Raw genomic sequence first — 12,825 nt, forward strand, 5'->3', positions numbered from 1 at the left:
GTAACTTGCCAAAAACGTTAAATAACGTTTAGTAAAATCCTATGGAGGATTGCCAAAGACGTTAAAAGACGTTTGTTTCAAAACAGAGGTGAAACTAACCATTTTCTATTGTTGATTACTGAAGAACGGAATAAGGTAGAAACAAACTTTTTTTTTCTGATGGAAGATGAGAGTCCTATCGTTCATTTGGTAGTATGTGTGTTTCCATAGTCCAAACACATAATTTTCTATGGACCTTGAAAGATCAGTCAAAATGCTTAAAATCGGCTGGCACGGGGGACAACCCGTTTCTGAAAACGTCTGGCAGTCAAAGAGTTAAATGAGCCAGGTGTGAAATCATGATCGTTTCCCAAGGGTCTTTTCCAAATCTCAAAGTCTTCTGATCCACAAGGAGCAAAAGGCTGGCTACAAATTGTAAATCGAGTTCTTTTTGTCCCGATTTTGCTCCCTTCCGTCAAACGTCCTATATCTTATGCCTTCTAAGATTGTCCTTGAAGATTTTCCCGCGGACTGAAGCATGTTAAGAGTAGATGTGTCTTGGCAATCTTAAATATTAAACATCTTTAAGACCAACATTTTTTATGTGTGTGGGGTAAGACGACTACTCTCGAGCTGTTGGTCTTCGTTGATTTTGTGTTTTGGGAAGTCCTGTGAACGATTAGTTCCTCCAAGTCTGCCGTTTGCCCATAATAGTTTCTTTGTGTTTTATTATTTCCGCTTCAGTTCCACTGTGTATGTTTTCAGTTTTCTTCTGTTTTTACCAGGTAAGGCAATTGAGAACAGTTTCTCGTTTACTCTGCTGACCTGGAGTCAATATCGGCTTCAGCATCTTGCACAAGGAAAATTCTAGCAGCAGACCATCGAAGCCGGGCGTTGAACCACCGATCCTTAACTTTGACTGCCAGACGTTTTCAGAAAAGGGATGCCGTGGGTGCCAGCCGATTTTAAGCATTTTTACTGATCTTTCAAGGTCCATAGAAAATTATGTGTTTGGACTATGGAAACACACATACTACCAAATAAAAGATTGGACTCTCATCTTTCATCAGAAAAAAAAGTTTGTTTCTACCTTATTCCGTTTTTCAGTAATCAACAATAGAAAATAGTTAGTTTCACCTCTGTTTTGAAACAAACGTCTTTTAACGTCTTTGGCACTCCTCCATAGGATTTTACCAAACGTTATTTAACGTTTTTGGCAGTCAAAGAGTTATGGGCGCCGGACTGCCACAGTTGCTCTGGTACCGTCCCCAGAATCAAACGGATCTGGGTTCCACTCTCGGATGGGTCTTTTTGTGTGCAGTGCTTGTGTGGCTTTTCTCCAGCTTCCTTCTGTTTATTCAATTCCACTGTAAATTACCCACAATTGTGAGTCCAATGGCTGTTTGTCAATGTGTGTCCTGCGAGTGACTGGCAATCAGTCCGCTCTGGACTTTGCCTCGAGATAGAATCCAGCTCAACCAAAAATCCTGGACCGGAGAAGCGGTAGTCAGCGGACGGATGTGCGGGCCTCGAGTCTCACTTGACATAAATTGCAATCCAACGCTAACATTGTTTGACACCATTCCAAAAATGCCTTTGCACAACTCAAGTTCTGTTTCTGTGTGCTCGCTTGAAGGGCAAACACAAAGCTGGCATTTTGGCAACAAGTGAACACTTCTGCCAAGTGACTGCCAAGACGTAGCAGCCAAGCCCTGACGTTGCTCCATCCATACAACATGAGACAAAGTCCTTCTGTTGATTGTACTGGCAGAAAATGCACGACTCGGTGGAAGACGCTCACTCACACGGGTGACAGCGCGAGAAGCTGCAAAAAATGGTGTAAATAACGAGAGCGGGTATTAATAGCAGAACGCCGAACACTCACTTCTGACGCCTGTCAAAACTTCTTGTCACGCAGCACCCTTTTCTCCCTTTATTTTTCTTTCTATCTTCCGCTTTCTATCACTCTTTCCCAGTTCAACATGCGCTCCGTTTGCCTGGCAAAATGTCGGCTGTCACTATTATCATATTATCTTTTTCTCTGTTTCCATATCTGACTGCCTCCCTTCTCCGTCCGCCGTCTCCTTTCGCCCCTTTGGGCATACGCTGCCGTCTTAATATTCTCTCTTTTCCTAATCCCAATTGAAGCGTAATTACTGGCAGCTTGAACATTTCAGACGAGACGCATATTTCATCAGTCTCCTTCTTCTTCTTCTTCTTTTTTTTTTTTTTTACAGGCCTTTGCAGCACCATTAGCTTGCATTAAAAAGTTTCCAAACCTTTTCATTTGAAAAATCTCATGGCACATTACAGACAAAAAAAAAGGTCACAAAGAATGCCAACGCCTTAAAATACTAAAATATACATTTTGTATAAGAAGGAACAGCACTCTAAAATATTGTCATTTTTAAAAGACATACGGTAATGAGATCATTAAATATAATGTAAAGAATGAAGGCTGGATGGATGGATAGACAGTAAATAGAGACGGTCGCAGTAAAAAATAAAATAAAATACATGCCTATGAATATTGTTACTTTATCTACATGTGTACACGATTCTATCCCTCAGCCTACATAGGGCATTTTGCATTGTCTATTTGCATTAAGCTAAAAGGACGTATCTAAATGAATACAGTATTTGTAGCACACACATACTGTAATAATGATCTGTTGCTACAAATGATGGTTGTGAGTCACTGATAGCAAGAGTGTGTGTCTTTTGGGATGCCTCCGCCAAGGCTTTGACACTTTGTTACCTCCAAAATCAATAGCTGAACAGCTCTAACCGAGGGGTATAATAGCTAATAAATAGGGTGTTCAATTTAATCTGCGGGAACAAAATGAAATACTGGTGACATTTCAGCACAGTGGACGACATTTGCCTAACAGAAAGGCCCTGGGTTCGATTCTCAGTTTGGACCTTCCCGTGTGGCATTTGCATATTCTCTTTATTTGCGCTTGAGTTTTTTTTTTTTTTTCTGGATGCTCTGGCTTCCTCCCACAGTCCAAGAACATGCAAGTGAGATTTATTGAAGACTTCTTTGCGTAAATGTGTGTGTGGAAGGCTCACCCGCAAACTTCAATAGAAAATGGAGGACTCGGTGAGCAAGTGACCTTTGCTTTTTAGAGGGGCTTTTTTTTGTGTGACTGATACTACATCAGAGGTGGACCAATGGTGGTAAAGAGGGGGAAAAAAAATTGGATAACGACCACAGAACTGGAAATGATTCCTACATGCAGTAGTTGTTGTCAGCTGTGTAGCATCCAAACTGTCCTCTACTGGCTGCTCAGTGAATTACGGCTCAAACGTGTAGTAAGATAACAGTAGAAAGTCACTCGTTATCAAAGTTAAGGGTGCATACATAAATGATCAGTCTTACTTTTTCACTTCAATAACATTTCTTAAGGGAGGCTGTTCAAATTTTAACTAAGACTAAGAGAGTTGACAAATGCTAGGTTTGACCCGAGAGTCCACTGTAACTGTATATTAGCACAAAAATAACACACAACTGGAATAGTCTGTTTAAATAAGAATGTAAATGGGGAAATCATACATTAAATGACCCAAAAAAAGTTTTTCTCATATATATATTTTTATGGACAGAGTTATTTAGATATGACTTCTTAGCCCATTTCTACTACTACAGTTAGCTAGCTATGCCTACACCCCCCAAAAAATGCATCTTGCGTCGATTCCACTTTTTAAAGAATAGCTCAGTGTTTAGTTCAGTTTCATTTTAAATTCCCAAGTGGTGTGCATTTTGCGTTATCCAGGCTATCGTAACACAAGCATAGTGGGTAAATAACTAGCATGAAGTCGTGCTCAAATATTTGTCGTGCAATGTGAGCCACAAGCTGAAAGATGTGTGCCACCGACTTAAATAAATGGTTGACTTTACCTTAAGTGTTCACTAAAACACCAAGCAACAAGTTGAGCCCCGCGAACGAGCAAACCTGCTAGCTCACAAGCTAGCTGGCAGCTAGCACCTGTAGTCAGCGCGCGGTAAGCCCCATGACGACTCAGTGTGATGTATTGCATCCAACATATTTTTACGACTATGAGAAAGGTGGCAGTTAACATTTAATTATAATTAACACAATTTAAAATGTTATACAATTGAATCATTTATAAATAACAAAATGTGTTTACATTGCCATTAAAATAAACTATTTTAAATACTATTTTAAATATTGTTGGTTGTATTTATTTTTGGGATTTTTAAAAAGTCCAGCAAAAGTTTGCCCAGCCCACCAAACTGTAATTGGAACGATACCAACTTATCTTGGGAAAAAAATCCTAATTGATGAGTTTTATCAATAACTATTGGCGAGAAGTTGCACACAAACATTCATACTGAAGCAAATAATAGCTCGGTGCTGGTGGTAATTACACATTTTCCACTCCAATACAAGCCGTGCTTTAATATGGATCGAACGCGTACGTGCCAGCATTATGTTCCTTCTTCCTCCGGCCTGTTTGCCACATAATGACTCCCCGCGGAATCGATAGCGCACGTCTGCTTTAAAAGGGATGCATGTGTGTGCGTGTGGGACTTACGAGCAAAGCCCAGAAGGAGCGGGACCAGGACCAAGCCGCGCAGGGCCAGCGAGAGGGGAGACGGGGGGTGGCAGCAGCGGCGGCAGCGGCAGCGGCGGCGGCTGAAGACAGAGCTCCGAGCGGGCCTCATTGTGTATTGATGTGCACTTTAGAATCAATGGCTCCTCTGTGACCCTGCTTGCTCTGCTGCAGACTAACAAGTCGACGCACAAAAAAAACACACTAATTTGCGCTCAACAGCACTGCTGCGCTCACAAAAGTAACTGACCAGGAGGTAAGAGTGAGGAGCTTTAACGACGACTTTGTGCTACTTAGTACACGTCCCAACAATGTCGAAGCGTAGCCAGACAACAACAACACAGCTGGGCCCGCCTATTTTTGTGTGCGCGACTTATACAGCATTGCACGCCATCAAACGAAACTCGGAATGTAAACTACAGTCCAACCTGTGCTGAGCTAGTTGTGCGCGCCGGGAAACATCAAGAAAGATTCCAGCTGAGGCGGGTTTTTATCTCCGTAGACGATGCCTGCATGCAAACTTTGGAACAGCAGATGAAGGCATGGCGGCGCCCCGGAGGACGAAAGAATCTGGGGCAACAAAGAACACGCCCCGTTCTTCCAATCTGCGGCGCTCCTTCGAGGCGCTAGCCCGAGCGGCCGCCTCTCCCGAGACACGGCGTCTCGCCGCAGTTGATCTGCGGAGAGCGCGAGGTTAAATAAAATCCGATTCGGGGCGGAAGAGCGGAAGCATCTGGAGGTGTCTTTTGCGAATTTGGTTTATAAAACAGTAGGCGGAATAAACCGCAGGCCGTCAGACGTAATCTAGCTCAAGTCTGAGCGTACGTATGGACCTTCTACGTTTTCTGTTGTGTGAGCTTCACCGAACGCCTCACTGAGCACTACCCGTTGGGGATTAAAGCGTTAGTACCCTGAACACGGCTGGCACCCTCCTGCTCTGCATGCCGTTGCAAACACGACCAGCTCAAACAGCCAACAGCGTTCAACAGAAAATATCCCCGATGGATCGCCACCGATCTCACTTCGACTGTGCTGACTCGCCAGAAAAGAAAAACTTCAAATATGATCTCCGCAAAGAGTTGATCCGCTCCTCCTTCCAACCCGCCGGTCGATCCGGGCCGTCGCTTCTACTCCACAAACTTTCTGTTGGCGTCTTTGCCGGTTAATCTATAAACACAGCGATAATCCCAAAGCGGTGTCACGGCTAACCGCGTGCGTCCGTCCGTTATCTGTCTTGCGACTTGTTTATATAACCCCGGCCAGCCTCCCCGCGCTCGAATCCGTGTGCCAGTGTGGGATCAGCATCTGCATATTTTGCATACTATTTTGTGAAGGTTAAAGGGTTGGTGTATGTGTGCGTTGCTGTGACAATGCTTGTCTTTCAGGTCTGCAAACAGTGGCGGCATGTGTGTGCGTGAATGTGAGCGACTGTCCAGTGTTGACTGAAGCGGGCTGCGAATTGGGCAGCGTTGGGCCTTTTCACTGTCGCCTCTTGCTTAATGTATCCGCGCAGGCGCCCGCAGAGGCGTCACAGTGCCTCTTTATGTTAAACGCTGGCTCTTTATGGCGGCGGGGATGCGCTGTCGACAGCTGACAACAAATGGGCTTATTGGCGGAATATCTCATAAACGCAAAATTGAGCGTTACAGCGATCCCCTGCTTATTGTGGAAGTGGCGTTCCAGACTCAGCCATAATAGATGGGAAGCCGTGAGATACAGAGACTAGAATCAAGCTGTTGGCGTCCAAACTATGGCTATTTGCAACTTGCCATCCAGAACATTGACATATATAATCGTCTTCTAAAACAATAACTATGTTTACATGCAGTCAATATACGGGTTAATGTCTTTACGAGTTACTCCCATATATGTGTCCCAATTTAAATGGACAATCATTACGCAAATAGGCATCATTTCCACCTCTTACATTCTACGGTCAATAAAATATATTATACTGTATGTCACTCACTACACTAATAAATTAGTCCGTTTCCTCCTCGCCCCAAAAGTTGGTTCAGTTTTGCCATATTTGTTTACGCCTACTTGTCAGAGGTGGCAAATCCAGGTCCAGAAAGTAAAAACCCTCCCACTGTTTGGCTTTAGCCTCTGATGCTAGCTAGCTAGCTAGCTCGCTAGCAGGTGAACAAGCATCATGGGAGCTAGCTAGGGAGCTAGCTAGCTAGCACCTGAAAGTAAAAACCCTGCCACAGTTTGGCTTTAGCCCCAGTCGTTAGCCAGCTAGCATGAGGGGCTAAAGCCAAACTGTGGCAGTGTTTTTCCTTTCTGGACCTGGATTTGCCGCCTCTGCTGCTTCGTGTATTTCCGATCGGTTGCAAGTAAACGATTCAATGTCCTGAGAAATGACCTCGATGACTGAGTATATCCACATTCCAAGATAATGAATGACATTAGGGACTTTTCTACATGCTGTCTGTTTATCGTTGCCATGGAGACACACATGCTGACCCAACCAAAACACACCGAAGGAATAACAGTTCGCAGGCCATCTAAACTGTATCGTCGATGTAGACGGGGGAAAGCCGATGGAATGATCTTTATACGGCCAATTATAGCCTCAGCAATACAAACTCCGTACCTTGGGAGTAGCACTGCCCGATGCTGCTTTGTGCTATTTTTCATGGCATCATCCATAATGCAGTTCCTTTGTTCTACCCCCCCCCCCCCCCCTGATTACAGCAATTGGCAACGAAAGTGGCAGTACAAAGCCAGCGATGGACGCCAGCCACTGCGGCCCCGTGACTTTCATTGTCCCGTTAAAAAGCAACGACAACGCGGTTGCGTTGTTACGACGCCGCCTCTCATTGTTCCTCATCCACTGATCGGTCCACAAACACCTCCACACGCGCCACAATCAAGCCCAATAAAGTCAAACGTTTTTATCGGCTAAGCGCGGCAACCGCTCGTAATTGCCGAGGAGATCGGGAAGGCATTAAGAATCCGCGCACGACTTGCTGAGAGTGTATTTGTGTGTGCTGTTGATTGGGATCTTGAGGTCTTCAAAACAAGGACAGCAGTGACATGGAGGACCGTGAACCAGGGGGCACGAAGGCCCACGGAAACTAGAGATGGACTGATGTTTTTTCCGATGCTGATTATCAGTAGTCAAGGAGGCCGATAACAGATATTTGAAACCGATATTCATTTTCAGAAAAAAAAAGGGGGCGGGGGGATATTGGTGTCAAAAATGAATTACAAATTGTAACGCTCTGACTCACCACTGTGAGTTTTACTTTCGGGTTTGATGGCCTGCATTGTCGACTCGCAGACTAACTCACTGGCACCTTTATTTATAAGGCAATTCGTGGGTTGCTTCTCCTCTATCTTTGGGGGTGGGGGTCGGGGGGGTGATCACATAGTTACCGATGCAGTTTCAGACATTTATTGAACGGGACAAACAGTTGAACACACAAACAGAAAAATGAAAACCCCCCACAAAGACTTCAGCCAACTCTAGCTCCTGAAATCACTTACTTGGCCACGCCCCTTAAAGGCACACCAGCACACAATACCCCCCCCCCCACCCCATCCACACTGACAAATGATGTCCCCCCCCCCCATTTCGCCTTCCTTTTCCTTTCTTGCTCGCACCCTCTCATTCAAATCCAACTTTTAATGGGCTCCGTTGTGCCACGACGGAATAAGTGTTGCCAAAGCACTTAAGGGGCTTAAGTCAGCTGCGTGCGCAAAATAGGAAGCACTCCAGCAGCCTGACGAGGAGCCCTTGCCTGCTTGAGCATGCCGGGGAGGTCGCGGCGCCGTTTAATAGCGACGCTATCAAAGTACTCTGACGAGGGGGAGGGGGCGGGAATAGAGATGTTTACAGTGCGGGCCACCGCGGGGACGGATGGACAAGAGGAGGGAAGGATGAGTCAAAGGGAGGGAGGGAGGGGGGTGGGGGGCAAAAACAGACGAGAGGGGAACGATGCAAGAGAATGTGGCCAAGGTGTGTGAGTGCGTGTGACGGGATAGCAGTCAACCAGAGGCAGAGCGCTAATGTAGAGATGCTATCTAGGGGGCGGTCTTGCTGCTGGTGGGGGGGGGGGGGGGGGGACGCTTATCCAGGATGAAATTTCTTTTTGTCCTAAAGGCGCCTTCTTGGGTAGCGTCGAATCCTTTTCCCTCCCTGGAGGACGAGCGAGTGTGTGAGTGCGCGCCATTGAGCATGGGTGTGTGCGCGCGTGTGATCTTGAGGGTTTATTAGCTGGCAAACTGCAAGGGAGGCCATGTTTGTGGCTAGGTGCAGATAAATCAAAGATCCCCCCCCCCCCCCCCCAAGGACGTCTCTGCAGTATCGGAATATTAGCGTGGGATACAAGTGATGTACTGTAGCGATGCCACCCCCCCCCCCCCCACAACTAAAACGAATCCATAATCTGAGTGCATAATTGACTGTGAAGATGCTTGCAGGTTGCAGACGTGCCCTCTGAAAATAACAAGCTATTGTATCATGCAAAGATGAACCTTTTATGCATAAGTGGAATAGTAAGATAGTTGTTCAATTATTTATTATTATTCAAATGATTTTGCGACCTACTTTTTAAACAGAATATAAAACATTTGGTAGAAGTTCACTTTAAATAAATAAATGTTAAAATTCTTTAAAATTCTCTTCTGTTTTAATTCTTCCAAGTATGTCACAGTGTTTTATCATTGGTGAGCTACAAACCCATTGGCTACTCATGTTGTCATTGGGGCTAATTAGTACCCGCTGTCCCTTTTTTTTTTTTTTTTTTTAAAGACAATGCACATTAATCAGAGCAAAAAGACAAATCTATTATTGCAACTTGTCATTTGAATTTGAGGCAAGTTGATTTGGGGCAATTAACATAGTTTTTACAATTAACACACACAAGCTTTTCAAAAAACTGACATCGCCTTTCCACTAATTACAATATATTTTCGTGTAAAATCCTCCAAAATTCCCACAAGAACGTCCTCATCCCCCCGTTAAGCCACACTTACGTAAGGAGACATTTTAGTCAACATTTTGAGCCGGTGCGGGTCCCTGCGAGGGTTGGCCTTCCCAGCAGATGCCCGTCCATCCCCATCTCTCGCTCATTTTAGGGGATTTGCGGCGACTCGGTGTTAATCGCCACACTCGAGCCGAGCTAATCCGAGCGGATTTGCTGTGAACTCACTAATTAGAAAAGTCACAGCTCCGCGGCGGTACGGGCTAATTCCTGGTCACGGTGATCGATATGTTTGGGTACATTTGGACGGGAATTTTGTGAGATTTGGACTTTTTGCTTACGTCTTCTCCTGGTCCGGATATTAAAATGTAAAGTTGAACATACAAGTGATTATCCTGGTCTTGATCGAACTCTAATTGACCTTTTTTTGTGTGTCGACAATAAGGCGGGAGATTAAATTCTCTCTTTGGAACCGGGCAGGCTTGGCACCGGGTTCTGCAGAGCGGAATCAAAAGCATTAGGAATCGGCGGGAGCCATTGTGGGCATCCTATTATTAGTCTCATCCCATCATACATCAATCTTGACAATTACAGAAGAGGGGGGGGCGACAATTTTAGCTCATTCCTCCTGGGGCTGCATGAAGCCGGGCACGACTTTTTAGAAGTGAACGTGTTATTGTGACGCGACGCGAACTTTGAAGGATTCTGTCACTTGAAGCTTCTTACTGCTTTTTAAACGATTTGCTTGTGTCGAGTTCATTTAAGAGCAGCGATTAAACAAACAGGGAGGAAGAACCTTGATAAGAGCGCAAGCCTTCATGCGGAAAATCCATCACCGTTTTTTTTTTTTTTTTTTTCTGTCTTGGTGCCACAAGAAGCCAACGGGAGGCAGATCCACGCCGTGATTTATCTGCGCAACTAATTCAGCACAATCTTCCTCTTCAGGGTCAACGGTGGCGAGGGCGAGTGGTGGGTTTTGGGGGTTCGAAACAGCGTTGGAGATGTTTTTGCTGCCATGTTGCTGCCTCGGATTTCGTTTTTCCACTTAAAATAATAATAATCAAATCTGAAAGCAGCGATGAAAAGGCCCTCACTCACCCTTTTTTATGGCAAATTATTCAAAATAATCAGCAAACTTTGATGCCACTAAATGGCTTTGGCCCCCCCAAAAAAAAGACTTGCCAATATGTTTTGAATCCCTGCTTGTGATTGGGGTTGATTTTGGCGAGTTCCCCCAAAGTTGCCCCAAAACAGCTTCTTCACACCAACATGGCTAACTGGTGCTTAAGACGTTGATTTAAAAATATTATGGTATTCAGATATCATCTCTAAAAACATTACACAGCAAAACCGCAGTGTAATTCAGTATTTTTTTTTTTTTAACTGTCTTTAATTAACTCTTTGACTGCCAAAAACGTTAAATAACGTTTAGTAAAATCCTATGGAGGAGTGCCAAAGACGTTAAAAGACGTTTGTTTCAAAACAGAGGTGAAACTAACCATTTTCTATTGTGGATTACTGAAAAACGGAATAAGGTAGAAACAAACTTTTTTTTTCTGATGAAAGATGAGAGTCCAATCTTTTTTTGGTAGTATGTGTGTTTCCATAGTCCAAACACATAATTTTCTATGGACCTTGAAAGATCAGTCAAAATGCTTAAAATCGGCTGGCACCCACGGCATCCCTTTTCTGAAAACGTCTGGCAGTCAAAGAGTTAATTAGCGATTGAACTTTCAGGACGATGTTACATTGTTAACATCATTGACGAATCAAGTTTATTATTTATTTTAACATTTAGGGAGGCAGCGCTGGAACAAATTTGGAAGTTCAGGCACATAGCCCGTGGCAATCTTGTTTCTCGCTAAAGGATTGTTTTTCTCGAGAATAACAAAGTAGACACCAAAAAATTTCAAGGACAATATAATAATCAATTTGCTTTGTACAAAGCTCGTCCAAGTATTAAAGTCTGAAAGAATGCAAAGTAGCCGAAAGTACGATTTGTATCCTTAAATGGTCGGCTGACTGGCTGCGACTTTTGGAATAAACTTTTCAGGCTATTCAGAGAAGCCGTTTCGTGACGTGGTTCTTCAACACGTGGTTTTAGGAAATCAAAAGTGAAAAGAGCAAAAACAGTGGTAGCTGGTATAATAATAATAATAAAAAAGCATCTGTAAAAACATATATTGAGCACAAAGCTTGAGGTTTTCAATGAAGATGCTGTTCTTCTTTTCCATTTTTTTTTTTAAAGCAAACTCAACCAAATCTATTCCCACGAATCCCTTTGCCAACTCTCAATTTGATCTTATTTCTCACAACGTGGAGACATCCTTGCACAGTTTTCTGGCGTCTGTAAAACAGCAAAAAAAACGACGCCACTTGTTTACATTACATGAGGAAGTGTTGGCCAAATCAAACTAATTGGCCCAAAGCAGCTCGCTGGCATCCCAAAACAGATTCGTATTCATCCTTGTAGCGCCGGGCCAGCGAGCATCTGCTGCTACCACATCAACTCCCACACCGCATTTTGCAATTTCACATCGCCGCCATTGACGATATCGCGCTAGCCTGATCTAGCTCTTATTGATGTTCGCTTCCTTCTTGCGAAACAAAACTTCCTGCACTTGGAAAACTTGCCCGAAACAAGATCCCAGCAGCGACATCAAAGCATGTACGGATGGAAGGAGCTAACTAGCTAGTCCGATGCCTCCCGCGCTTGCTCGGTCGGTTAAACTTTCGGAACCAGGACGATAATCAATCAGATGGAATCCAATTGTTCACGCTCGTCAACGTTGGTGTGCAAAGTTTGTAAAGAACAGATCCCGTCGAAGTACTTTGAGCGGGAATTTCAGCCGGTCCCGTTGATAATCAGGAAGACAAATGCCAACATGTTGGAAGTAGGGCAACTTTAGGCCCCTCCTGCGCCAGGTGCCTCAAATCAGCAATCAGGCAACATTTCAGCCTCTCCTGCTCTTTACCAGATTGCACTTGTGCCCTCTTGCAGACTTTCTAGCGCTCTCCTTTCGAATGATCTCATAAAGTCAAGTCTGCCTGCTTCTGTAGCTTTCCTGGTAATCCCTTCAGCCTTCGTTCTGCTGAATTATGTCCTACAAGAACTGCCGTGGCCCTTTTCTGCTTTCTGTTTGCCCGTCCCCGTGGCTGCTTGATGATATGCTGCTGTTGTGAGTTTCACTGCTGTTCTGGAGATGAATACTCATTACCACCTTTTTTTTTATTTTTTTTATGTGGTCTGAAAAACTCACACAGTTTGGTTTTAGGTGTTTCTACTCAACCGGCAGGTAAACTGGGAAGCTGCTTGAGTAGAAGCAGCTGTGGCAAA

General features: G+C 44.3%; 1 protein-coding gene across 4 annotated transcripts in view; it reads right to left on the reverse strand.

Moving 5' to 3' along the window:
• cadm4 (cell adhesion molecule 4) overlaps positions 1-12,825 on the reverse strand; it is a 216,733-nt gene that overhangs the window by 55,239 nt on the left and 148,669 nt on the right. For 2 of the 4 annotated variants that reach the window (XM_077574809.1, XM_077574806.1), the window contains exon 1: positions 4,540-5,768. The exons of 1 other annotated variant lie outside the window; for it this stretch is intronic. In XM_077574809.1, the coding sequence (XP_077430935.1) occupies positions 4,540-4,669 (130 nt within the window). In that variant the 5' untranslated portion in view covers positions 4,670-5,768. Of the gene's footprint in view, positions 1-4,539; positions 5,769-12,825 lie in introns of those variants that run through there. One more of the 4 variants, XM_077574807.1, reaches the window with a different exon arrangement.

This window comes from Vanacampus margaritifer, chromosome 9 (genome assembly GCF_051991255.1).
Source record: "Vanacampus margaritifer isolate UIUO_Vmar chromosome 9, RoL_Vmar_1.0, whole genome shotgun sequence".
NCBI classification, from domain to species: Eukaryota; Metazoa; Chordata; class Actinopteri; order Syngnathiformes; family Syngnathidae; genus Vanacampus; species Vanacampus margaritifer.